The 27947-nt window shown below is 42.7% G+C and overlaps 1 protein-coding gene across 3 annotated transcripts; it reads right to left on the reverse strand.

The window, feature by feature from the left end:
- Positions 1-305: 305 nt before the first annotated feature.
- On the reverse strand, positions 306-27943 carry RPRD2 (regulation of nuclear pre-mRNA domain containing 2). Of its 3 annotated transcripts, none has more exons than XM_068922022.1 (13): positions 27681-27943; positions 17776-17905; positions 15159-15259; positions 13719-13796; positions 12305-12357; positions 11350-11476; positions 10017-10192; positions 8902-9187; positions 8245-8520; positions 7754-7957; positions 4219-6952; positions 3284-3393; positions 306-518 (listed from the first exon to the last, which is right to left on the reverse strand). In XM_068922022.1, exons 1-13 carry the CDS (start codon positions 27886-27888, stop codon positions 418-420), a joined length of 4584 nt encoding a protein of 1527 aa, XP_068778123.1. In that variant the 5' UTR covers positions 27889-27943; the 3' UTR covers positions 306-417. The 3 variants fall into 3 exon arrangements, with proteins under 3 accessions (XP_068778123.1, XP_068778124.1, XP_068778125.1); XM_068922023.1 differs by lacking the exon at positions 306-518 and adding an exon at positions 2789-3027; XM_068922024.1 differs by lacking the exons at positions 306-518; positions 3284-3393; positions 13719-13796 and having other exon boundaries at positions 3431-6952.
- Positions 27944-27947: the final 4 nt, after the last annotated feature.

Raw genomic sequence — 27947 nt, forward strand, 5'->3', positions numbered from 1 at the left:
TTAGCTACCCCACTGCGGATGGAAAGCGAGGTCCCAGCGCGACACCGTCCAGCTGGCTCCTCTCCCCCCGCCACCACGCGGCCAAGGAAAAGCCGGAAAAGGCAGACGGGATCCGTTCAAGCAGCAAAAAAAAGGTAATTTTGCTCCTTCGCAAGGAAACCACACCAAGTACAGCTCGCTTTATTGCCACGCGATACAGAAAGAGGGGAGGCGGGCCGGGCCGCTCGACGCCGCACCAAGCTCCCAGCCGCTTCCCCTTCCTTCCCGTCGTCTTCGCGGCGGGGCCACGGAGCGCAAGGCGGCCGGCGGCCGCTTCCCCTCGGGCAGGGGGGACGTAAGGGAACAGGAGCGAGAGCGGAGTAAACCTGCGGGGAAGGGGGGAAGCGCAGGAGGAGGAGGAGGAGGCGGCAGAGCCAGCTATCGTCGGGCTGCGAGCGTCGAACACAGCGCTGCTCTTCCGTCTTCGGCCCCGCGGTTTGGTCTTTCTCCCTGTCGGGCAATTGTATACGCTCTGTGCACTTAAACAGAAGTTGCAGTTAAAAAAGAGTGTCAAAGCATCAGAACCAGTTATTTTATTAAATGTATTAATACACATTTCAAAATGAGCTGCGGTTTTATCGTCGCTTCCCCTAACGCGCGTTTTCTTTCTCCACACCGAACACTTGAGAATAGCAATCCAACATATCCAATTTATCTTAACAGGCACAGGAGAAAAAAAAAGAAAAAAGAAAGAAAGAAAAGCAGTCAATATTTACAGCAGTTTTGCAACAACAGCACTGCAGCTTACTCTCGAATCATCGGCTTCAGAATACCATCGCTTGTTCCGCAGGATTTAAAAAATAATAATAAAGTTGACATTATTCACATTCTCTAAACGGGCTTCGCAAACCTGAACGAATCTTTAGCGTCGCTAAACGGGGTCGAGAGCGCAGGCGGCCACGGGGCCCGGAGCTGCGCAGCGGGGGGAGCCCCGGGCGCGCGCCCCGGCCCGGCCGAGACCGCCGCGGCCCCGCACCGGCACGCAGCGAGCCTCCGAAACGGCCACCGAAAGCCAACTCCCTATCGCCTGCCCTTGCCAGTGCCGGTTATCCTCTCTGCGGGAACAGCTAGGGGGAACGTCGAAGGCTGGCTGCAGTTGGCTTATTTTCCTCTTTACGAAGCTATGTCCTTTACGAGCCACACTGTTTCATGCTTTATTTAAAAATACATGTTTATTTCTTTTTCTTTTTTCCTTATAAGGTGAAATACAAAAGTTAAAGCATGGTTAGGGAATTTAAATCACAGACACGGCCGGGGGGGGGGGGGGGGGGGAACGCCTTCATGTCCAGAAATAAGTTGTGTTGTTTTTACATATGTACAGTTGTGTCTTCAGTTACTGTAGACATTTCATTTAAAGTAACAGCACAGAATAAAATGAAAAACCCCTAAACAGAAAAACATGGAGCTTTCACCATTAAAATATTTTGTCTTTTTTTTTGTCTTTTTTAAATTTTTTTTTTTTTTTTTTACAGTAGGGTTTCCTTTATTGTAAAGTCCTTTTACTTTTCAAGTCACCTCAAAAGCCACCTCTGAGAGCAAGGAAGCGGCTCCCCATGCGTCAGATGGCATTTGGAGAGCAGTAGTTCTTAGATGGCGACATACCATCCTATTTTAATATTTATTTACTTTGAAATCATCACTTTCAGCAAGAGCAGCAGAAATTATCATTCACATTCTTTTATCTAGAGGGAAAAAATCTGGGTTTAGTCGATATCGGTTCCCTTCTTGCACGGGAACCTCCTGTGTCCTTCACCCCCTCTGCTCCCTCCAACACGTCATCCTCGAATCATCAGTTCTCCGAAACAGTCAGCGGCAGAAGAGCAACTAAGCGAAACGGGACGCCGGAGTTTCACGTTTGAGGCCAGCAAAAGCCTCCTTACACCGTTCCAGCGAGAGCAAAGGAGCCAGGCTAAAGCCACGCGACGTTTTCCAACGCACGTAAAAGCCGATTAAATGTTTTGGGTTTTCTGGCTAAAGACTGACCTCTAACATCAGACACGAATAAACATCCGCCTCGGTAGAAGCCAGGCGTTTCAGCCTTCGGGGATACAGAGAAATGAAAACTAGCCTAAGCGGTCTCGCACCTGGGGCGGGCCGGCCGGCGCACCGCCGCGCGGGGAACGGGGCGCCGCGCGGGGAACGGGGCGCCGCGGCGCGGGCCGAGCGCGGAGCCCGCGAAGCCTCGCGCCTCGGAACAGCCTCTGCTCGCTTTTTCTTCCACGCTTGGCATCGATTTCATGAGCATTTTGCTTAAGTAACCCAGCTACTCTCAACGGTGCTTAGCGTAAGAGAACTGCCTTTATGCGAACCGAATTGCAGGTTCACCGAAAGGAGCTGCTCTATCTGTAAGGAACAGGAGGGGAGGGGGGAGCAACGGATGCACTTATATGCACCAGGAAGTCATTCAAATGTTGTTTGCATGAGTCTTACATGCAAATTGCACAATATTGCAGGAAAGCTCCCTTGCCTGACACAGTCTATGCTGCCGCCACCAGCATCGCTGCGCGGCCCCGCGCGCTCCGCTGCCGGCCGGAGAACCGGCACTGACACCTGCTGGAGGCTGCAACGCGACCGACGGGGACACTGTCTGCAAACCCAGGGCAGCAAGCGCGAGGGGTGGAGGGGGAGAAAAAGAAATCGGTAAAATTTACCCTCACAACCTTCAATCACTTCCTCGTGTATACAAATACCATACGTCATATATATTAAATAAAACACAGCCCAAGCACACACAACAAAGAAATCATCTGCCATTTTCTCATTTTGTAATTTTTATATAGATATTTACCCTACACCTTTATCAAACATATATGATGTATTCTACTAACTAAAAAAAAAAAAAAATCAAGTAAAATTCCAACTTCATATAAAAGTCCCCTATGCACACGGCTGCAGAGATGTCGTTAGGAAAGCACACAAGGAGGAGGAGGAATCTAGGCATCATTTCCATTTCCCTGCATGCAGGTTCTCTCTCTCATCTTACAGAGTCTGCGAGTTTTAAACAATCAGAAAGATGTAATTAAAAAGTGATTATATATATACACATATATAAAGTCAACAGTGTTCCCAGGTAAAAACAGACAACAGATTCCCCCCCCCCCCAATGTGGTTAAGCTCAACGGTAAAGAGACAAGAAAGAGAAAACTGCTGCGAGCGGTACACCGCGAGACTGACACACATTTCAAATACGTGTTCATATAAGAAACATGCGTCCGAGAACAAGCTGGGTTGCGCCGTTACCCACCTCCTCGCATCCATTTGTTTATACCCAAAAGCTGGTTAATAATTCGCTCGTCTTTTGAGGCAGAAAACTGAGCTGGAGCTAGGGAGTGCGCACGCGCTACAGACTGTTTTCTGAAACCAAACAGAAAAGTTCAAGGTTCCTGGGGGTGAAAACTGTACACCGTCAGCCATGAAGAGCAGAGATTTCTTTTTTGGTTTTTTTTGCCCTTTTTTTGCCTTTTTTTTTTTTTTTTTTGGACAGACAGAAGCGGTCAGAAGCGATGAAGAATCGAACATCAGCGGCCTGCCCTCCCCCTCTCCTATCAGTCCTGTATCAGCAAGCTGGAAAAAGCTAAGCAACGTGGACATGCCCACGGCGTCGCAGGAAGAGACAAACTGTGCAGATGTCAGTGAAGGAAGTGACTGGTTAATCCAAACAGAAAGGCACAGGAAGGGTTAATATTTCTATCACCATAGAAAATGCTTGGACCCTTTATTCTTCCTTAATAGTAGCAGAGTTCCTTCCCCCACCTTCGTTTTTTTTTTTTTTCCTTTTTTAATCTATCATGGGTTCAAAGGACTCATGAGGCAAAGCAATTTGGTTATCAGCTAAAATAACATCCCAACATCGCGCATTTCATCTTTTTTTTTTTCCTCCTTTTTTCTTTTTTTAAACTACTACTGGAAGTTTTATTTCAACAGCAACACTCCGGAAATTTCGTTAAAACTTTTTTTTTTTCCCCTAGTCCTTACGCCAAGTGGGTGGCTTAGAAGATAAACAACCAAAAAGTACAGAACATTTAATTTAGAAAAACGTTAGGGGGCTCTTTTGGGGGGGGGGGGGGAACCCAAGAACAAAAAAACCCAACCAAAAAACCCCAAGTGAAAGCGCTACTCCACTGCTCTCTAGAACGTCCAAATACCTTCACTGAACGAGATGTGTGTCTGCTTCAGTACCTGGGAGGGAAGAACGGGCGTTTTGGTGCAAAGAATGGAGAGCCCCTTCCGAAAGGTGGCCGAGGCCTTTTTAAGTTGTGAAACGGGTCTCTGTTTATAAAAGGTTCCCTAGGCCTAAAGTCTGGTCGTGGGTTCCTAATTATCATGCCGCTTCGGTTGACATTGTCTCTGTGAGCAGGGCCAATGGGAGTCACGCTACGGGACGGCCCGAGCTGATCCCTCGGGAGGGAGGTGAGGCCTACGCTTTCGCGAACGCGACCAAGAGGCGGACCGCTGTGGTCCCGCTGCGCCTGGGCCACGTGGTCCCTTGGTCCCGAATGCACGTTAAAATGCTCTTTTATCGTCCCTTGATGAAGAGTACCGTGCTCCTTGGAAAAGGTGCCGCCGCCGCCGTGTTCCACGGGGAGGGCAGGGGCGGGGAAGGGCACGCCGCCGTGCTCCCCGGCCGGCGGCGGCTGGGTGGGGAAGGGAACGCCGGGATGCTCCACGGGGACAGGAGGGGGAGGAGGAGTGGGGAACGGGACCCCGCTGTGTTCCACGGCAGGAGGAGGGGGCACGCCGTGCGGCAGCGAGAGTGGAGAGGATGTTTCTTTTGAGAAAGGGTTAGTGTGATCCACGGATGGCATATGTGGAGGAACTGAGTGATCCCTAGGGAAAAGGCTTCCGTGATCCTTGGGCGGAGCGGATGGGGGCCCGGAGGGCGCACCGACTTGATCCCTCTGAAAAGGAGTCCCGTGCTCTATGGGAGGAGGTGCGATAGGAGGTGGTATGTGATGTTCGAAAGCAGGGCTGAAATTATTGGTTCTGAAATTGTTTACGCTCTCCTGAAATGGCGGCACGTGCTCCTTGTACTGCGCTTGGAAGCTGGCAATCCCACTGCCGCTGCCCATGCTGGGCAGCTCAGAGGCACTCGAGGGCCCGTTATCAAAAGCGCTACCTGTATTGCTTATCTCAAACCACCCTGCTCTGCTCGCCTCTCGCCCGTGTCCTCTATTTCCTTTCCCAAGAACTCTTATGGACTCTACGGTCTGAATCGGCTCTCCTGACATTCCCCGGCTAGACGCGTTATGATAACCCAGTGTTTCTATGGGGGCTCCTTTTTCTTCAGTGCTGTCAGGCAAGTCTAAGCAGGACGATGACACCCTAGTCTCTATACGGTAATGCTCCTCTTGCTGCTGCTGTTCTCCTTTGGAGATTCCAGTTTGACTATGGCTAGACAAGCTAACCCCTTCGTTTGAGCTGCTTTTAGAAATCTGGCTAAAATGCTTTTCCTCAGAGGGCTTACGAGATGCGTTCTTGAGCATGTTCTTGAACTCAATTGTTGACGTGGCAGAAATGGAAGAACCTAACGACTTCTCCACACTTGACGTAGGAGCTCTGCTCGCAGGGTTGGAGAGAGTGTTTTGAGAAGAGAAAAGCGACCTGTGGGAGATTGAATGGGGCGAGTCCGGATATTGCTTCTGTGACAAGCCAGAGTGCACCACAGATTTGGATAAATTATTATGATTGGAGTCTGGTGTGAAAAAAACATCATTCTTACTAGGTGAAGGGGAGCCATCCGAAGTGGAGTCATTTCCCCTGAGGCCATAACTTCCATACATCCCTGGAGATGACGACAGCGGGTCGCAGCTCTCACTCTGATCAAGAATAGACCTCATAGACTGAGGAAAAGATGGTTTCACGCTAAACTCCTGTGATCTTTGACTGTAACTAGACAGAACCGGCTGGTACTCTGTAGCTTCGGACAGTTTACTCGACTTCAGAATAGACTTTGCAGGCTTCTTCTCTAGGTTTAACATGGCAGACGGCGGTGGCCCAGAGTAATCAAAGTCACGGTAATCTTCATCCTCCTGAAAAGACGTGTCTGGATAAAACTTCTCCTGAGAGGAGTCCATTAAAGATGAGGGTATTTCCATGCTATCTGCAGATGGCTTATACATGCTGGCCGGAGAATCTCTGCCTAGGCTGAAAGGCCGGTAGGTGTGTACAGAATTGGAAAGTTCTTGTGAATAGCCATCGTCTCTACTCTGAAGAGGTGATCTTGTGCTACTGGGAGTAGAAGAACCAGGGCTCATGATTTTGGACAGCAAAGAGATAGTGTCAACATTACTCGACGTTGGCTTATCCATCATCTCATCTTGGGTGGGCGTCCCACTTCGCTCATCGCGAACTGGCGTTCCATCCACATTGTCCATAGAAGTGCTAGTAGGACCACGCTGGAAGTCAGACGAATGACTTTCCGTTGCAATGTTGGACCCTAAGCTGCTTAAAATTGGAATATTCAAGTTTAGACCACTGAAGCCAGGATTTCCCTTCAAGAAATTGTGTATCTTCATTTCCAGGCTTGGAGAGGGGGGTTCCGATTCCAGCTTTGCCTTTGAAATTTCAGAGGATTGACTCATTGACGTCTCTGTTGGTAGAAGGGAAGAAGGGCTGGTAGGATGGGAACTGGAAAATCCCAAGGAATTGGTTGGTGGTTTAAAACTAGAACTTGAAAGCCCTGGGGTATGTCCAATAGGAGCCTTATTAACTGAAGTTGAAGAAACCTCAGCAGTAGACGAGTTTGGAGAATAACCAAAATTTTTAGATATAAAGGGCTGAGTATTGGAAGGAACATTCCTCCCCTTCACGCACGGGACAGTTGTGTTGGCTGGTGATGCTGAAGTGCTCTGTGATGCAGTTTCACTCGACTGAACTGTATTTCCAGCAACGCTCTGAAGCAAGGATGACAAACCTGGGGGAAAAAAAAATGCTGCATTCAGACATTCAGATAAGAGGCAAGACAATTAGAACCATCGTCAAGAGAAAGATCTTTGTATTAGTATTACAGTTGCCGCTCCTGAAGACTATTCGATGCTTTAGCCAGTAAAATGACTGGATTTTGCCATGTTCACATGAACATTAGTTTGCACCTACAAAGGCGCAAACTTTTGCCAGAGCCTCAGATTAACCTACAAATATAAATCACAATACATGCCTGCGTTAATTAGGTAATACTCATCCTGGCTTTGTAGTCAGGTATAAAAGGCATTCACGTTGCACTATTAACCAGGGTCGTGCATGCATGTTCACAGGAACAGCACCTTTGAAAAGTCTTCTGCTCCTGCCTCTAGAAAAAACTTTCTCAGAAGCAAAAAGATACCACAAAGACCTCACTTGGTCTCCTGTCACGTTCAGTATTCTTCCATGAAATGTCAGACTTCAACGTATACACTAAGCAGTAAAGCAACTTGCTATATTGATACTATTTGCTTATCAAGTGATAAAATTTGAGTCAAAGTAAAGCAAGCACAAGATATTCCAAGATGGTGTCCTAGTGATCCAGTGGTATTGGATAAATGACCTTAGGTTTGTTTCAAAAACATCAAGATGTCATGGGAAAGTGATAAAAACTGGCTAGCCAATACCCTAAAAACGTAGCATATGAGTTTTTCTCCCTTCACGTCTGCCTTAGGACTGCCCAATAGAACGTTTCAATACTGACACTGCCATCACATACACAGCTAGCCACTTGCTCAAAATTCACTCTAGTTACCTTGCAATGCTGGTGCAGTCTGCGTCTGGGTTTTGGAGAGAGCAGACAAAATACTTTCAGGAGTTATTTCAACCTTGGAGAGAATATTTGCCAAAGGATTTGAAGGAGCAGACGGAGTCCCCATGACAGGAGCCTTCAAGCCACCAGTAAGAGTTGTTGGGCTTGTTGGGGTTCCCGGAGATGGTCTTGATGCAGGACTGACACCTGGGATGGAAGCGTACACTGTTCACACAGGTTGCTTTGTTCATGTAAGCTTTTATGCCTTAAGTTTTCAATAGATAAAACTGCAGCAGAGTTCCAGTAAGGTGTGAACAAGGAGAGGCTCACAAAGCAAGACAGTCTAGCGCATCAGAAAGACTGAGCCAGACCTTTAATAAATCATTCGTGTTTAGTTTGAGACAATTTAGCTTTAGAAGATTAAAAAACTAACAAAAAAACATTATTAGTTCTTCAAAACCAAACACCCGTGCAAGTAACTTTTCAGCACTCACCTGTATTTTTCATAACAGAAGTTAAACTGCTAAGAATGGAGCTGATCTTTGCCAGGTCAACGTTGGCGAGGTTCGGCAAAGCAAGCGCTGGCGATGGAGGAACAGGCGTCGTGTTCACTGCCTTAGGAGCAGGAGGAGTGACAGGAGTCTGGGCAGGTGTTGTCACAGTCACAGAAGTTGTACCTATTACAGCAGTAGACGGCACCACTTTGGGGACACTTTCAGTCTTCACAGGTGCTGAGGCTGGAGCAGCCTGTTTCTCCTTCCTCTCTTCCACTACATCAGAGAGGGAGAGAACAAATCCAGAACTGTCAATCTCTCTCTACAGGATTATTTAGGATTAAGAGGTACAGGATTTTTCACAAAATCCTCATTAAACCCTGTTTAGGGAAGCAAAGACTGATTCCCATTAGGCTACGTAGAAAGCATTTTTAGGAGCCTTCTGGGAGACGGGAATAATCATAACCAGATCATGACTTCCCTGCTTGGGTTGGAGGACTGGTGTAGGAGAATGAAACCTGCGTGTAACATCCACAGCCCAAACAAGGCTTTTGCACATGCTCTACATCCCAACCGAAGCTTGTAAAGGTTGTTTTGTTTGGATACAGTATCTGCACTACAATTACCCTGTTTCCCTGCTGCTACCACAGAACATACCAATAATTTTGGATGTATCATCTTCCACATCCGAGAGTTCCATGTCCTCCACATCCCGATTATCTGTCACAGGCTCTGGAGATATCGTCTTGCGGCTTCCAACAACTGGAGACCGTGAGCTATCCTCCTCGCCCATTCCCTGAAAAGGGGACTCGGAGCCTGTTGGAGATGGGGCATCCATACTTGGAGAAGGGACAGGAGACTCTTCTGGATCAGGAAGTGTTGCTTTCAATTGATCCAGCTTTTTCTTTAGATTGCTCACTCTATTAGCAAATGTTTTATAAGCCTAACAAAGAAAGGACATTTAACTGAGTATCTTTTATAGGAAGATAACATGCCTCAATTATTTCCATAATAACAGTAGCAAACATCTCTGGAAAACCACTTCAGTTCCCAATTATCTCTAGCCTGCAGTAAGAACTGTGCAGCAAGAACTTAGCTTTTCAGTATGACTTGCAAAACAGGGACCACAAAGAGGAAAAAAAAAAAAAAAAAAAAGGCAAAGATGATAGTGACTTAACAGTGACTTAACACAATTTTCACGGAAGAACCTTGACCAACAAATAGGCTACTCGTTTGGTTTTTGTTCCTGGTTCGTTTTGCTTTTTGCTTTTTTTAATAATGCTTTACAGATTGTTTCTTAGTTTGTTAATCTAGATTGCATATTGATATCATCATAACTGGTGTGGTTTCCAATTTAGGATTTGCTAGATTGTAATTTTTCTCCCCTTTAAAAATGCAGAGACTATATAATTCTTTGAAAACAAAAGGTTAAGAATCAAGTTTCTGACCCAATAATTTTTAGAGTGTCTTGTTTTCTTGCCCGACATCTCAATCCTGTTCTCTTTTTAAACTATTTGAACAATGATCACGCAAAATTTCTTCTACGTTTCTGAATACACAGATGGTATATTTTCTTGACTCCAATATGCTTAACAAAACAGAACACAACCAATCGCCAATCTATGTGAGAGTGGACATTTCAGAATATCTAAGCTTATAAGACAAATCAAAGCCCCCAAACTTAACAGACTTTCACAATCCATGAGCGTATCATTGCTCCATAGCAGTAATGCTGTACTCATCAGATGCTTGTTAAGGAAAAGCAGGCTTACATTTGCTACCACCTTGACTTCCTTATACTGCGCTTCATAAAATATACCAGCATTCTCCAGAGCTTCGGTTAGCGAGGGACCATTTTTCACTTGCTTGTCTAAACCATTTACAAATTCTTCCAGCTTTGAGCTTGCTTCTTCAAACTCCTTGGAGAACTTCTTTCCTCCTGTTTTGTCTAAAAGGAGATTAACATTATGCAAATGAGCTACCACCAAACAGAAAAATCAGGTCTCAAAAGTGTGTCCTAAGCAACAGCAACTGGAAAATTGAGACAACAGACACCATACACCGCACTGTACGCTCCCCAGACTAGTTCATTCATCAATTAGTAGCAACAACCCTCTGCCCTGTGCATGCAAAGCATAGCTGTGAGCAGCATTCACACACCACTTCGAACAGGCTGCATACTACATGGTGTATTATACCGATACTATGGCTTGGAAACCATTTCAGTATCTCAGAATTGAAAATTCACACACATCATCTTTCTCTCGTGTGCTAGAAGTTCTACTACATGAGAAATAGTATCATATCAATAAAAAAAGACATTGTAAGAGGCAAAGATGCTAGCAGTCTATGTTGCTTCAACTAGTTACTAACGATTAGTGACAAATAAATGCAAATCATTAAAGATACAGAAGCGTAAAATTTTACTCTTTCAATTACCCAGAGAGCACACTTTCATTTTGCAAGAGGAAAAAAACCTAAGTCTTATTTCTTATCCATTATCGTATTGGCTGGAGAAAACATTTAAGTGTCACCGTGACTTTAAATGACAGCTTTCAAAGATTGCAGTCATGGATTATCAAGTATAGCTAGAGCTATCTGCAATTTTACCAATAGCATACAAGTATGAAATTTCATGTTCATCTGGCAATGAAACTCAACTGATTTACTCCTAATACATATTACTTGCTATCAGATTCACAGTTAGCATTCTCAAATATAACAATTAAGGATTTTCTTAAATAACTTAAAAAAATTAAATCTGAAATTATTTAAAGGGTACTGAACACATTAAGAAGTATGTATGTTTTAATGATACACCATGGCACGCTTGAAATGGCACAGAAGTAACAAATCTTGGTCATTTATCCTTTGTTGGAGCTTTGTACCAGCTAGTTCCTACGTACAGGTTCGAATTAACAAAAGATTTTTAGGCTTCTGTTTAGTTTCTCTTAACTGCACTTTGAAATTTTGGCATTCTACAGGCAAGTAAGTCTGATTTCTGTCTGGGGTTCAACAGAACTGAGGAGTTTCTACAACTACTGGAATATGGATTTGTGCCTCCTTCAATTATGTCAGTCTATATACAGTATACACTATCTTTACCTTTTAAGCATTTAAGTGTTTCAGTGCTGCATACATCCACTCTCATAGTGGAAAGCTGCTTCTCTTTCAGTTCTATCTGGTCTTCTGAGCGCTTATATAATAGCAATTCATCAATGAGAGACTGTGGCTGAAAAAATCAAACAAGAAAAGCATCCTCATCACATTCCATGGAAGAGAATCCCCTGCTTTGCAAAGCTAACATCACAGACCTACTTCAGTGACAAACAGTGTACTTTGTTTCAAGAACATTTCTGAATTGAAGCTAATGCAGAAATAAACTACATGAATCTCTGGTTTTTTAATCTAAAGTGAAACAGATCAGCTGATTCTTTAGACAGGGGCTATAATTCTAAAGGTCTTCTGGATTAGCTGTGATAGTTGAGAGTGGAGATAGGTCGGTCTTTCTTTCTTTTTCTTTCTTTCTTTTTTTTTTTTTTTTTAATCACTGCTTTGACTAGTAAGCATGCATTTCAATAATGCAGGTTATTACTTCAGGGGACCTAATTTAGAAGAATGCTACTGTCACCAATTCTTCAGCCACCCTAAGCTGCATCTTCTCTAACATGATCTGACAATATACCTCAGTTAGCACCAACTGTAACAGCAAACCCTTTAAAAAGTATCGAAAAGTATTTCATTCTGTTCTTGAGAAGGCAAACTGCTCTCTTGTGATAGGTTATTCCAAATGAAAATTAGTGCTTCCAAAGGGAACCTCCACGCCTCTCAGAATGCTTTTCAATTGTCATGTTGTCCATAACAGTACACAGAAGGGGTTGCAGCTCTAACAAAACTTGCAACTTAAATGTCTAGCAGCCATTATACACCAATGAACAAAAAGACACTGAATACTAGAGCTTCCAGTCAAGCTTATGCTACTGGTGGACATAAGCCACACAAAAGCTACAGCCCAAGAACAGAGGTTAGTGCAACAGAATATTTCCACTTGCAAACTTACTCTGAATTCAGCAACAATCTTGGACTTCAGAGCAGCTTTTGGGTTCGTAGATGCTGTTGGGGAAAAAAAAAAAAAAGGTTTTAAAAAATTGCGGAATTAAACATTAATCAAAAGTCACAAGAGGCAGCTCTGATTAAAAACATTTTAACGTAACTCAATGGAGAGACTCACGGGCTTCAAATGTATTCATTACATTTTTTCCTTCACATAGATATCACTCAATGTTCTGGCTTTCCATTAGCTACGCTGGACACATTCACATACAACTTGGTTGTCTGTGACTGAGATTAAATCATACTACAGCTTTTTTTATGTGCCAAGAAAATTTACTTGCACATACCTTTTCCAGCTCTACTGTTGGGAAGACAAGTCCCTGCAAAGGTTGATCTAACAGCCTTATCAAATGACAGTTTATACCTCTCTAAAAGGAAGATAATATTACTTCCTGAACGCCAGACATAGCACTGACACACATAGCTCCGTATCTCCTTGTGATGTGGTCTCCCTTTGCTGTTTTTTAGGCCTAACCAAGCTCCTAACCTTAAAAATTCTCTTACACCTCTATTCTGACACCTTATTAACAGAGGGGGAAAAACTGAATCACGCTATCATGAGATACTAAATCCATTTGTTTCTAGACAAAACAGGAGAAACATCTGATAAGAAGTGAAATGCTAAATCCTTCATTCATGCTGAACATAATACGCTTTTGGTCAGGAAAGTAGCTTGCGATGTGAGCCAAGCAACAAAAGCTTCCAAACCCATGGCCTCTTTTGTTAACCTTCTGATCTCAGCACTTGTACGGACGGGTGTATGCCACATCTTATATCTAACGGTCCAACATCTTGCTTTATTGACCATTCAAGGCTTTAGTGTATAAAAATTATCACAAGAATAAAGACTGGTATATTACAAATGCAATTCCCGCTAGACTGCATTTCTGGTAATGTTGGGTTGAAAAGTTCATTATCTGCACTGCCAGTTTCCAGTTTTCTTTTATCCTATCATCTAGTTTGCTGTTGAAGGTGTATTCCTGAACATGAAGGTAATGTCCACCATGCTTTACTGATGCCAATGCACACGGTTCTGTCTGTCTTCTCTCCATCTTTGAATATTCTAATGTCAGTTTCCAAGAGGTTCCACCAGATCTTTTCTCTACTGTTCAAAACCTCTGCTCTCACAACAGTTTTTCCTTTTTTTTCTCTCCATACTTCATTCTTTTAAAAAGTGGTTCTCTAGCAACAACTCCTTGATGCTTTACATATTATTCTGTAAGGAGCTTTACAAGCCTGGAAGATGCATGCTGGCTCATATTTTAGTCCAGGTACTTTGCCAGTTTTGAGCTAGCCTTTCTTCTGTTCCTCAAGAAGGCAATTTTTATATTAGTTTCAGAGAGTTCACATTGTTTCCTTACTTTGAGATTTCTTCCACGGCTTATTCGGTTGTTTGTTCAGAGTTTCTTTCAGCTGCTTCTGAGATTTGAAAGTGGTACCTGGAAAACATTTCATTTTTTGCAGTCTGGCATTATGGGATTCCTTTAAGAATCTGGTTTTGGTGCCATATGGTTGCATGGTAAAAAGTTAACAGAAATTTGTTTTAAAATACCTAGACCAACTTCCTTAGATGAGCTGCTGAATGCCCAAGAGAACCTAAGTTTACTCAGGAATACAGCAACCTGTTGGATGGTCTTCCATTTTTAAATCAAGTTTCTGTTTGCCTTTACGCTAAGACAATTCAAAAAGATCACAGTAACAGAAACAACCTGCTCAATAAACTTCTGGATAAATGAGTAGCAATCTATGACCAAAGTAAAAAGGAAAAACATAGTGCATCTAAAAATAAAACTATGCCGTTTGGTTCTTTAAGTAGGCTTATTTAGTCACATTCTGTGTTTACAAAATTAGCATTCAACAGCCAAGTAATGGAAGTCATGAAAATCGCCACAACATCTAATTTACAAGTATCTGAAATATGATTTTAAATTGCAGAAGTTGGACATCTCAGAACATATGTATAAACATGCAACGCTCAACTAAAGCCTTTTCATATGCCAAAAACTGGCTCCAAGATACTGTAGTTCTCCTGTGATGACTACGAACGTCTCTCGAAACCACATGTAAGGATTTCCTGAAGCTCCTTTAGCTGTTAACGATGTAACCAGCAAAAGCAGAAACATGAACTGATTTCCTTCAAATTAAGTATCTGAGGATCAGTTAATTTCTGGTTTTAACTGACTGCGCGTGCTTCCAGTTAATATTATAGATTTCTGTTTTTAAGCAGAGCTCTTTTAATGAGTATTCGAGGACGTGCAGGTTACTTCATCCTCTAGCTTTCCTTCCAGACTACTCCTTATATGACAAATATTCTTAGTCAAAACATATAACTTATTATTAAAACACAACAGAAAGGAATAAAGCTCTTTTTTTCTTCACAGCCGATTCTTTACCCCACCATTATGATTGAGACTCGGCTGGAGTTTTAGGGCACTCAGACTCACAGGGAAGAGCCAAGGACACAATTCCTCTACCCAAGCACAATAATCAGAACTTCTAGGGTCAAGATAACTTGAAATTAATTTTCGATTTCTTCACAGCTGGAACAATTTCAGCTCACATTAAAGGATTCAGAGAAGCCTTTAGAAAGGTACAAGGAACACGACACAGAAATTCAGTGACGCTTACTTACTACCAACAGCTTACTACCTTTACATTTCTGTGCAAATACGGAAAGAACAGATACACATTCTACTCTGCGATTTCAGCATATTTTCTTTAACCTGATTAAAGAGGTTCATAAGGTTATAAACGCACTCATTCCTTTGTACATTAAGATATGCAAAGGGTAAGTAACTTACTTAGAGCTTCTTTTAGTGCCATAATGGTTTCCTCTGGGTATACATTTCTGTCTTCCCAGATTTTAAAGATTCTTTCTATAGATTTAGAAACCGAAGGATCCCTGAAAAAGAAGAGCATATGTTTTTTCCCCTCCCCACACACAGTATAATTTCTCAGGATTCTAGAATGGATAATAATGCAAATAGCTCTGTGCTTAAAACGTTTATAAACCTTAAAAGACCTTTAAGACTGGGAAGTTATCTGTCCAGATGAAAACTTCAATTCTACTGCAAGAAGTCCTACCAAAATCAAGGCAACACTCCATACAGCTGAAGTTACACACATGCACACACACACGCTTCAGGGTCATAACAAAACAAGGCCACAGACAGGCCCTTCCTGGGTAAAATTAGTAGGTATTAGAGCGGTAGTAACAGTAACAGGATTTCTTTGAAGCCTTTCTTTATGGGAAAAATAACTGTTACTCTTCCGAAGCAGCTGTCTATATCAATGCTCTGGAACAAAAGTGATTATTCCAGCAGGAAAAAAAAAAAGTTCCTCTGTTCACAGAGAAGACTAATTACTTCAAATAAAAGTGACTGTATAATAGATTATCAATGGTGTTGAGCTTTCCTCAAGAAGACAAGCTCTGCCATTATTCTTGGAGCACATCTCTTTTCCGTGCCTATCAGAGTCAGCTTTGGAAATTATAATTATGCAATGCCATCCATAAGAATCTTTGAAGTAAGTGGTGTGGGGAGGGGGAAGGGAGGGAGATATCTTGATTTTCAAAATAAAAAGCATAGCCTGCCTAGGTATTTTTTTAAGGAAAAAATTAACAAATGAAACATCTATAAGCAACCACTCTCAACGCATACTTTCCCTAGACACCTGAGTCAACACAAAGGTGGCAGGCTGAATAAACAGCTCTTCAGACAGTAGAGGAAAAAAGTGAGTAACCAGAACCAGTCACCACTCTGCTAATCACTGAAAGGAAGAGCACTCTCTGCAAAGTAACCTTAAAGTTTGTACATACAGATGTTAGCATTAAAACAGTAAAACCTCCAAGGGCAGCATACAAGCCTGAGCCCCGCTAAGAATCAGAAGCAACTACCCTAGAGGACTCAAAACCCTCTAATTGGAAATACGAGCTATTACTGTTGCTCCCTACGGAAACTTTGTGGCAGTTAGCACCACTGCATGTCTCAAAGCTCAGAGTAAACGGGTTGTATCTTACCCTCAGATGTTAAGATGCTCTGTCATACAAACCACATTCATATGCAAACACTTGAGGATCAAAGCAGCAAGTTCATAAAAGATTTACCCATTTTACTTTCCATACCAAAATTTGGAAGAAGAGTAGACTCTGTAAGCATCAAAACTTGCACTGGGTATCACAGGAAATGATACCTTGCAATTCTTGTAGTAGTTTTTCTTTCTCCTTTTCCTTTGGTAGCTAATACTCCTGGAAGTTTTTCTCGCTCCTCATTACTGTTGGTATCTATTAATAGTATTTCAACTTTCTCTTCTGGCAAATTACATTTAACTATAAGATAATGAGCAGTCAAACTTTAACCTTTTCCCCACATCATGCTATGCTTAACCATCTGCCATTTTAAATTTAAACTCTGTTCCAAAGAGATACAAAACAGCAAAAGGACATTACTAGTATTACTTTGGATTTCTGTCATGTCTTACCCCTTAAAAGTTATCTGGCTAGGGGAAGACTCAGCAACTAAAACACAGGCTAGCAAGGCATCCTATTTTGTTCAGCACAACAGGATGAGGCTTGCCCCACCTGGAAAAGTGCCAGCGCAAAATCCTTTAGTCTAACGCTATTAGAAATTGAATGTCTCAAATTTCCAGTAGAGGACAAAATAACCCCTGAGAATATATTACCTTGAATAGAAATAATGTTGTAGTAGATGCATATATCGGCACAGGACCCAGAGAGAAACATGAAGGGATTAGTCTGAATCTGTGACAGTTTTTCCGATGGTAAATAGTCAACTACAGGCCGAGCTGTGGAGACTGCAATGAAGACACCCTCCTCATCCTCTCCTGCGCTCCCCGTCTTTCCATGCATTTTCAAAGCCCCTCTGCTCTGCAAACGTGCCTCCAGCTCTGCCAGCAGTTCCACCAGCATTGATGTGATCACCTTACCATCACACGCACGTATGCTTGGGGAGGTAGGGGACAGCAGAGCTACAAGGAACACATGGGGGGGGGGGGGGAGACTGGCCCCTCAGTTCACTCATTAAATTTTACTCAAATGAGACCTCTCATCCCCAAATTAAAAGCCAAATATACACCCTCTCCAGAATACTCCTTGCAGAAAACCTCAATTTGACACAGCTGTTAGAATCTCCAAACCAATGTTTAACATCACAGTCAGTAGACATTTTAATGTATCAAATGGCCACATGAAGCAAGACAGTGCATATATACGACAGTGCATATATATATGAATTAACACATTTAAAACTAAACTATATTTTTTAAAAGAATGAACTAACAAATGCAGTCGAAAAAATACCTTGAAATTTTCCTAATATTTCTAGAAAATTTGAGATATAAGAGCAATGGAGAATAAATTCACATTTTTTGAGGCATTAAACCTTCAATAGAGTTACTTACTTCACTAACGAAGCTGCTTCAGGAAGCACTTCTGCAAATGTATCACGAAATACAATTGCATTTTTTCTCTTGCAGTTCTGTATGACATCATTGGCCAAGTAAAAAAGATTCAATCGATGAGGAAAGGCAGCTAGAGACAAAAAGAAAATTCAGATTCATCATAAAGTAAAGAAGTAATGTTAGCAGTATTTCTAGTATAATTTTAGGTGTCTGTCCGATTTTCTTCCCCAGCATTTCTGAGAATGGTGTATCCAATGACAAGTTCGAACCAAGGAAAACTGGGAACTATAAAGGAAGACTTCCCAATTCCACGTGCTCATTTGCCACAGGTTTGCCCAGGACAGCACTGCAGTCGCTTTGTCCGTCTGCATTCATATTCGCAGCAACAAATGTGATACTAATACAGTTATCTCTGCCTGTACTGTGAAACTTCAATTTATAAATCATTTCCAGATCTTCTCAACAAGCAACGTTGTTCCTAGCAACATCCAGCCTCTACTCCGACTTGGGCATAGAAAGAACATAGAGCAAGAAGTCATTGACCCTATGCTATTTCTATATCTGCTCCACAAAAAAAAGCTGTAAAACCAGAAAGATCAGTATCATCAGTCAATGATAAGAGGTCAAACACAATACGGTACAACCTTCTGTAGAGAGAGAGGGAAAAAAATTGAACATTTGCTCCAGAGCACATTTCCAGTATACAGGCTTTGAAGCTCCTGAGTACACACATTGACCTTGCATTGGTTGGCCATCGACTCAGTGTAATTTCTCTATTTAATAATTTAGAAGCCACTTATTCGCATTTTCTAAGAATAACCACGTATAAATACCCATTTCTTAACTGTAATGGCTTAAAACGGTCTCTAAGCTTTGCAGCTTTATCATCAGGGAAGTTTTACCAGCCACATAATGACATCTGTAACTGTCCAGCCGACACATATTATAGAACAGGAATGACATTTTTCATTTTAGCTTAAACGCCTCCTAAAGAAACCAATTAACCCACGAAAAGCGCTCCCGTTAGAACCGCCACGCAAGCAGAGCCTCGATAACGTAACCTCTCCCGTCCCAAGAAGCGCGCAACTACTACGAGGGGCCACTCTGCCCTACCTTTGGTATCGCAATATCCACCGCGTCCACCCAAAATGTTGTTGAGTTCTTCACCAGACAAGCCTGCCACAAACAGCAGAAGCCGAACCTCAGACACCATGCTCAGTAACATTTGGGTGGGGAGAGTTTTGAGAAAGCCTAATGCTAGCCATACTGCAGTAATTTAATACACTTGCTTGTTGGCTGAATGTCCAAACAGAATTGAAATTCTTCAACAGCACCATCGCTCAACACGCAGCACTTTCTTCAAAAAGGCGGCTCAAACGGCCATTTCTGAATTAGTTTTACACAACGGAGATATAAGCTTTTGCGCAGCATGCAAAGGACCTCAGATCTATGTCCGTTCACCTTAGGTATTTATTTCTGTGAAATGCCTCCCCCGTTCTTGCTATTTGGGCATTACTCTTAGCACCTACATTTCTTACCTTTAGATACCCAGATAGTAAACACTTCTGTACAGCTCTCATTCCAAACATCCAAAAACCCAAATTCATTTTTGTCTTGCTTACATTCATTTCCAAATTTAATTATTTCATCAAACCTTTTCTTATATCACCCAGTAGCAGCATTTGTAGCAGAGTAAGCTGACCCTCATGCTAATTAACTTCTTCACTTAAATTAACAACACAACATGAGGGTTTGAATATAGGAAGGATGACAGTATACCATTGTTTCATGTTCCTATGAGCTCTACTAGACTCTCACTTTCTTCACATAGTATACCCCCTTCTAGCTGCGCTGTAGCTGCATTACTAATCAGATTTTTTGTCTACAAATTCCTATGGCTCTTTACAATCCGGAAGAATTTGTGATCGAGTCGGTCCGACGCTTTGCTGAAGTCACTGAATCACAAATATACTGTTTTGCCCCATCCCAGTGGATATTTCTAGTGTAAGCCTCAGGCTCACGATGGCGCTTGTCATGCTCTTTCCGCTTTCAAATCACAATGTTCTTTGCCGAGGTCCTTATCAATCTTTCCTTGTTTTTAAGTCGTGAACAACTCGGAGCATGTACTGAGGCACGTGGATTGCCGTACATTGCTCACAACGTCCAGTAGCGCTCATTTGGGGCCTGGAATAATTCGAACGCCTTCAGCAGCTCACCTGCCTCGGATGCACAGTTCACTACCTCCAGTGCACTTTCCAGTCGCCAGCCTCAAACCTGCTGGCAGCTCTGCTCCTGTCCTTCATCCCTCTCCAAAGCCTGGACACCTGGTGTCACCTGGACACCGCTCGATTCTGCATATAACTTCATCAGCTAATTACAGTGGCCTTTCTTGTGCAACTTCAACCAGAGACTCCTTAGGTCTGTAGTCATACCTCCCTGAAACACGCACGCCATCTCTCAGGCACAACTCTCATGTCACCTTTACCACCGCACTCCTCAACCCCTGTATTTTCCTTCATTTTTCTTAATTTCTATTCGTATTTTTCAACTGCTCCAAATTTTGCCCAAGTCAATTTGTAATCAGCATAATCGCTTCCTCTCGAGTCTTCAAATCTTCAGGTTTCCACTGTGAAAGGGTTTTAGGAGACTGGTACACTTAGTACGGTCTCTGGCCTAAAGCATTTGGCATGAATTTAACCTTATTAAGACTATTTCTGCATTTACAACTTATCACACACAAAAAAAAAACCCACAACATAAAACAAAACAAAAAACCCACAGCAACAATTCAATCTCTGCATATACCTGCTGGCAATTTCCAGGAGCTCTGCGCTTTCTTTCTGCCCAAAGCCAACCAGAAACAAAGCCACAATTTTCACAAAACTCATTCACATCGTAGATTATACTTAAGAAAAAATCTCATGCAAACGCTACACAATCATTTTGCGGACAACAAAAAAAAAACTCTCACAGTTTTTAATTGGAAACTAATCATTTAACATGCCTGTTTTTTTATATTTCCTTGTGACAAACAGTAGGGGGTCATAGTTCTTTCACCACCATATTCCTTTCAAGGAACGTTTTCATTTCTGGCGTTCACATTAGCCGAAAAGAACGATCGTAGCCACAGAAACATGGGATTAGTGCATTCGTAGCGTACTGAACGCTATTACCTCAAAACGCAGACAAGCTGCCCTCATGAACGACACGGTAGGCTCACTGTATGCAAAAGCACGCCTGTGCCGAACTGGGCGTGAAATGCCACTGCTTTTGGGGATCCCTCTCTGTGTGCAACTTCCACCAAAGATTACAATGCTCACTTTTTCCTGTAAAAGGGCCCTGATCAGAATGAGAAAATGGCACTAAGCAAGTCAGTCTAGCTCCATCAACCCTTATGTTCTTGCACAGGCACAACGAGACACCAAGACCTCTATCTAGCCTAAGAGTCCTGGCATTATGTTGGAAAACCGCACACAGCTTATGTTAAAATTAATGCCAAACATACTGATTATACAAACTATATATTGCACTGTACTGACATACCAACAGCAAACAAGCTTTTAGCAAGACATTTGCTAGGAAAAACAATCCTTCATACCTGCCTTCTAATGAAGGCAACATCCTCCTGCTGTTGTACCAGGAAAGCAAAGCTGAGGATAAACTTAAGGGCTTAGCTAGGCTGCTCACCTTTCAAATCCGCACCATGCAGAAGCCATGAAGAAACTAGCCTCTGTGCAAAGCTTCTGAAAGCCCTTCTAGGGAGCACTGACTCTTTTCGTTTATTCTCAGTGCCCGTCAAACATCCCTACGGACTGGTGGTACCATATTCTAATTTTAAGGACTGCGGTGTCCACTGCAGAGCCAGTAACGTGCAAGAGCAGAAACAGCACGCCCACAGGATAACAAGCCTAGTGACACTTAGGTTTCAGCTTTCCCAAAAGCAAGCTGGGAGCCACAAAATGCAGTCCCATCTCTCTCCTCTGCTATCCCTGCCCATAAAGGCCACAGAGTAACACAGCAAAAAGTACAAGGCCCAAATCAAGACTGTTTTATAGCTGCTGCATCCATAAGTAACAGAGAAGTCTTTTCATTCAAAACAGAGGCGTCTTCCTCAAGTATCTTCCAGCCATTACTGCTGCAGGTACCTTTCATTAGACTATGTATTTGCTTACTACCATTGCAGTTGAGTTGCAAGAAGTTTAAACTCAAATGTTTTAGAATAAATTTCATAGTAACAAACAGGACAATTCTAAAGTTTGTTAACAGAAGCAATTATTTATCACCTAATCTTAAAAGTGCAAAACCTGACCTCCTTTGTAAGCGTTTCAAAAACTCAGATGGGGTAACTAAGACCGAAACGGAGCTAGCCTGCTCTATCCACTCCACCACGCTGCCTTCGCCAGCACCCTTCAGGTTTGCCCCTTTTTCTGGAGATCTGGAAATCTAGCCGCAGAACTGCGCCTGCACTCAGCTGATTTCTAAACAGAAACCATAATAAAGCAATGGGAGTGATTCAGAGCAAGCTCTACAAAAAAAATTCAGCTTTAACAATCTACCAGATAGTCATCCCATCAAAAAATGGTTTTCTATGATGTAATTAAAACCCCGTACTCCGTTGCTAATTCATCCTTTGGTCACTGGGTACACTTTTTATTTCAGTTACATTATTCACTATCAGATCTAATTTCAGATCTTATTACCTACAGAAAAATACGTCTTGAAGATATTGTACGTTGAATTGTTTAAATCAAAAGTTTATACACACAGCCTTGAAATGAAGCAGAAAGAATCTCAGAACTGACTTTAAGATATCTGCAAGCGTGCCAGACATGTTAAACGGACTGAGCAACGCTAACACCCAGCATCTTAACTCCTGAACAGTTGCTAGAATGCTGAACTCTGACCTGAGTCGAGGTGGAATTAATGCCCCCCCAACCTACAATTTTTATGCCAAACTACACAGTAGGAAAAATCCATGCTAAAATAAATATATAGCAACATGCTGTACAACAGTTATAACTATTAGTTACAATAATGCTGCATTAAAAAAAAAGAGAGAGGAAAAAAAAAAAAAAGAAATGCCTTTGGTGTCCAAGACACCAAGACACACAGTATACAATTGAGTTTCAACTGTATTATGCGATTGGCCGTATCTGGAGGCGACACACATGCTGTATAAATCAATGGATCAACAGCTCCTTAATTACTCTATTAGACCATCTCAACTTAAACCGGAGAGGAAATATATACAAGAAACAGGAAGTTATATTACAGATCACACCCCACCCTTTGTCAGACGGGTGGGATTTTTTCTTTTTCATTTTATTTGCTTCAGTTACACCTCCACAACTTCAGAACAATGATGTAATCCACTTGGACTAACACATCTCAAAGAGACAAGCGTAGTTTGCTATCCTGCAACGTGGTTATATTTAACCTGTATTTAAAAGCTATTTGAGTGACTGTAGTGAACAGAATCTCCCTGCAAGAAAGCACTTTATAACACTGATTCATAACAGTAACTTTTCAGAGGCAGATTTATTAAGTCTGACCTCTAAGAAAACATTTATTTCATAAAACTCTGGGCCTTCACATAGATAAATGAACAGAGCCATTAAAAGTTACACATTTAGAACAAATCTCGAACTGCGAAAGAGAGAATGCCCAGACCAATGGCAATGTGTGCACATGCTGGTGCTATTTTTTTTTTTTAAGTGCCAAATTCTTTGTTCAAATAGCTCCATATCTCTAACATGAAACTGGACAGTTTTGCATCAGCCAAAACAAACACATCGGAGTGAAGCAAAGAAACATCCATCAAGATACAGTAAAATGCACTGGCTATACTACAAGGAGGAAAAATACCCACAGCAAAATAAAAAAAGGTTCATCTTGGATGATGGAACTAACTGACCAATTCATACGGGCAAGAAAGTCCATGAGACTGCAAGCGTTTTGACAAAATTCCTGTCAGCCCAGTGTGTGACCTGAGGCAGGAAAATCAATTCTCTTCTGTCTTGAAGGCCAGTACAAAGGCTATTCTAATTTAAAGAAGAATAAAAAAGCCCATTTTTTTCCTCCATGCACTTGACTTTTTTTTTCTTTAACGCAAAATCTCCTGCAATAACCCCCCCAGTATAATACCAGCATAATTTCAGTACACATGGAAGTTGCCCTACTTAACTTTCTCACGCTTATTCCATTTAATGGAGATGCCTATTAAAGGCATAAACATATTTCTCCTGCCAATTAAACACATACACTTTCATCTTTATCTTACACAAACTCGGTGAAAAACTCTGTGATACAGTCCTTATCTTACTAAATCTATCCTTTGTGAGAAGCTCTCTGAAAATAGCAGCTGTTACATATTCTTAGAATCTCTAGAATTAAAAACATTTAAGAGCTGAAAAAATAAAGTAAAAGCAAGCTGAACTTTCCATTATTATTATTATTACTGAACTGTGCACAAGCTCTTGTCATAGGCCCAGACTTTCCACTGGACTAACTGCTAATGAGAACAGAGTCTGTAAGGTCTTTGGGGTAGAGAATAAAGTATTCCACAAGAGAAAAAAGCAGGAAAAAAATCATATAAACAGGAAATAACAAAATAAATAGGGGTCATGGCATATTAGCATCACAGCTATTGTCAAGGTTTGTTTCAGCAGACATCCCAGACAAAAAGTTTGAGGAAGAACTTGAAAGAAAACGAGGGGGAAAGGGTGATAGGTGTTGACGAGAAATCCTCCAGATTGTGAGGGCAGCACAAAGAAATCCTTGGAAGTGCTTACACAAAAACGTAACAAATAAAAGGTACAGGCTGGTACAAACTGATCAAAGGCAGGAGTCAACGTTTCAACAGTGAACAAGAGCTGACAGCATAGAAATAGAGCATCAAGGGCCTGGAACATGAAAACAATTATATCAGGCTCGATGAACTTGAGAACAGGGGAAGAACTAATGGAGGAACACAGAAGAAAAGGAAGGGGCAATGTCAAAACAACACGCTAGAAAAATGACTTTTGAAAGCTACCCGGAATGGAGACGAACAGAGCAGAAACATATTTGTCAGGACCAGAAAGACAAATGTCACAGTCATCAAGAAACGGCAAGAGTCTGGGGAAGAATTTTAGCTCTACCAATGAGTAGGACAGAAGCTCTGCAGAAAATAAATATGCAAGATTTATGCCCTGCATGAATGCACAGAGTTAAAAGTGAGGTTCAAGTCAAAGATGAGGATCATGCCTTAAGTTACCGATGCTGTAGTCATGTTGAGCCTGACCTAGAGCAAGACGTTCACCAAGATACTCCAAAGAAGGGCCAAAATTCCCACAATGGCAAGAGACACCAAAGCGTGTCTAGTGCTTCTAGAGTTGAAGCACGCCTGCAAATCCTCAGTACAGAGATGAGAGCTGAATTTTATTTGGAGAGATTACTCAAAAATTGGGAGGGAGAAGAGGACCAAGGACAGAGTCCCGTGGAGTTCCTCAAGGAACGACGCAGCTTGGAGGAAGCTCATTTGGACAAAAAGGACAAGCTACCGCAGACCATGAAATGGAACAGGATTTCAAGGAGAAGAGTGTGAAGACAGTGGCAAAGGACAGATTGATTACGAGCAGGTCACTACAGATTAGAAAGAGCCATTTCTTAGAAACAAATACTCCGATTCTTATATTATTTTCTAAGATATCACCACTTGGTGCACTGACAAGGCAGAAAAAAAATATCAATCAAAATGTTAGTGAGCTTTATGTGATTTCTCCTCTAATCAGAACAACAGAAGAAAAATAACGCTCTAGTGACTTGTGATAGACACCTGAGCTCAATGGTAGCTCAGAATAAAGTTTAATTACACTCTTTAATGCTGACATTCGAAACAGGCTGTTTAATGTTGGTTACCAAGCGTAATCAAAACAGAAGAGTTAGGAGCATGGAAAAGGCTTAGCTTTATAGTTGCCCCATTCCATTTGGGCTGCCCATAGCAAAATCTTTCTCACAACATGGGTCTTCTTTCCACATTCAGCGCCAAAACCTCAGTTCCTAATGCCTTCTGGTCCAAAATAAGTCACGTTTTGCTAAAATGTAAACAGGTCGCTGAACTGAAGCAGCAACAGCTACTCACACTGTCTTTATCTCCACATAAATTCCAGGAATCCAAATCCATGACTACAACTGATGAGGATCTACAGTCATAACACTTACAGACAAGGCAATAGTTAACCTGTCACTACTCTTAACCTTCCTGCATAACAAGGTATCAGGCCAGTGTAGGATAGCCCCTACCTGAAGCTTCAGATCTGCTTTATTGCAGCTGAAGGCCTCATATACCGCAAGCCAAAATGGAAAAGAGGGCTCTAAGCACTTTGCAGGACTGCCTCAATACATAAAACAAACTATCCCAAACTTTACAAAAGATTTAGTAGAAACTGGAATGACACTTTAGAGTATTATCTGTGCATTACTACAAAGCTTACTTTAGCTCAATCAATAACATGCAAAGCCTTCATACATAGTGTGATAGTAAAGATAATTCAGCCTTTTTTAGACTTGTGAAAACGTTAACTTTCCCGCTCTCAGGTTACTGTTGCATCTGCTGCTAGAGTTCACCAAATCTGAGTTTTAGCATCCCATACTTTTCTTCTTATTTGTGACTAAAACAGACTATTTTATCTGTGGAATGGAACAGTGATGCTCCCTGATCCCAAATCAGAGCTGATATCATGCTTAAGACATCTTTTCCCCCACCTCTCAAAGTAATGTACTAAAATAACTCAGGCAAGCATTTGGGAGGCTGAGGGTACTACCATTCAGGTGCAACAAGGTCAGATTTTTTTTCTTTAAAGCATTAAAATGTGATGCTAAGCAGAAAACCTGCCCAGAAGCTGTGTGATGCCAGAAGACTTCTGAGCAATCATGCCCCAGAGAACCTCAGATTTCAGTTCACTCCTTAAAGGTTAAGTTGGAAACTCCTGGCACAAGCAGATAACTATACCCCCTTCTTCCCACAACACTCCCCACATTCTCAGCACTCCGTTGAGTTTCACAACCAGCCCTGGACTTTGTCAAACTGCAAGAGAATGCTCACGATCACAAATATTACATATTTCCACCCAAATTGTACCCTTCTTTCTGACAATCAAATACACAAATCATCCAAACAAAACAGCAAGCACTAAAAAGCAGGAACCGGACAAGAGAGCATGGCACCCGCCAAAACACAAGGCTGTAGGAAATTCTCTCTAACTTCATGCTTCCAAGAATATTCTAAAAATAGAAAGAGAGCTTTTCACACTTAGAAATACATCTTTTTCAAGACGCAGGCATGGTGCAAGAGATTAAGTAAGAAGCGTTTCTATATTTTTAATTACACGGCGCTCATTTGTATCACCAACATGAATCAAGGAAAAGGAATCAGATGGAAGGAAACGGCATTTTTTTAAGCTAACGCTGGGAATTACTTTGCCAAACTTCTCCACACAAACTAGATCCAAGTGACTTTCGCTGATGGACAAAATACCCCAACCATCCTGCAGCAGGCCGGTGACCGCCTAAACAGCGAGGCTGATCCGAGGCAAGCGCGGTCCAGAGCGGCGCACGCAGCCCTGGCACCGCACAGGTTGGACAGCCAGCGTAAATCATCGCCCCGCAGGGCATACATAATACGTGGGTTTTTAAAGGGATTTTGCAAAGCACTCGGGAGCACAAAGGGGGCACCCCGAGGGCTTCAGATTTGGGGTACGTGCAGGAAAAGCCTTCTGGCTGCTGCCTGCCCCCTCCCGTCGGTGGAGGGGGCCGCACTCCCCCCCTCCAACGAAGGGGAGGAGGGGAAGGTGCGTGCGGGGATCCCGGGGCCTCCCCCCCCCCCGCCACCGTCTCCTTCCCGCCGGGCCCGGGCCCGCACTCACAGCGCCGCAGCCACTTCATCCAGTGGTAGACGATGGTGCTGTGGTGCCGCTTGTTCTCCAGGCACCACGACGACAGCCCCTGGATGGACTCCATGGTGTTGGTGACCGCCTGGAACTTCCTGTCGAGCGAGGCCTCCAGGGCGCCCGCCGAGGACGACGACGACGCCGACGAGGAGGCCTTGCCGCTGCCTCCGCCGCCGGCCGCCATCTTCCTGCCCTGCTCGCCCAGGCGGGGCCGCGGGAGCGCGGACGGCGCCCTCCCCCCCC

This window comes from Struthio camelus, chromosome 30 (assembly GCF_040807025.1).
Source record: "Struthio camelus isolate bStrCam1 chromosome 30, bStrCam1.hap1, whole genome shotgun sequence".
In the NCBI taxonomy this organism is placed as follows: Eukaryota; Metazoa; Chordata; class Aves; order Struthioniformes; family Struthionidae; genus Struthio; species Struthio camelus.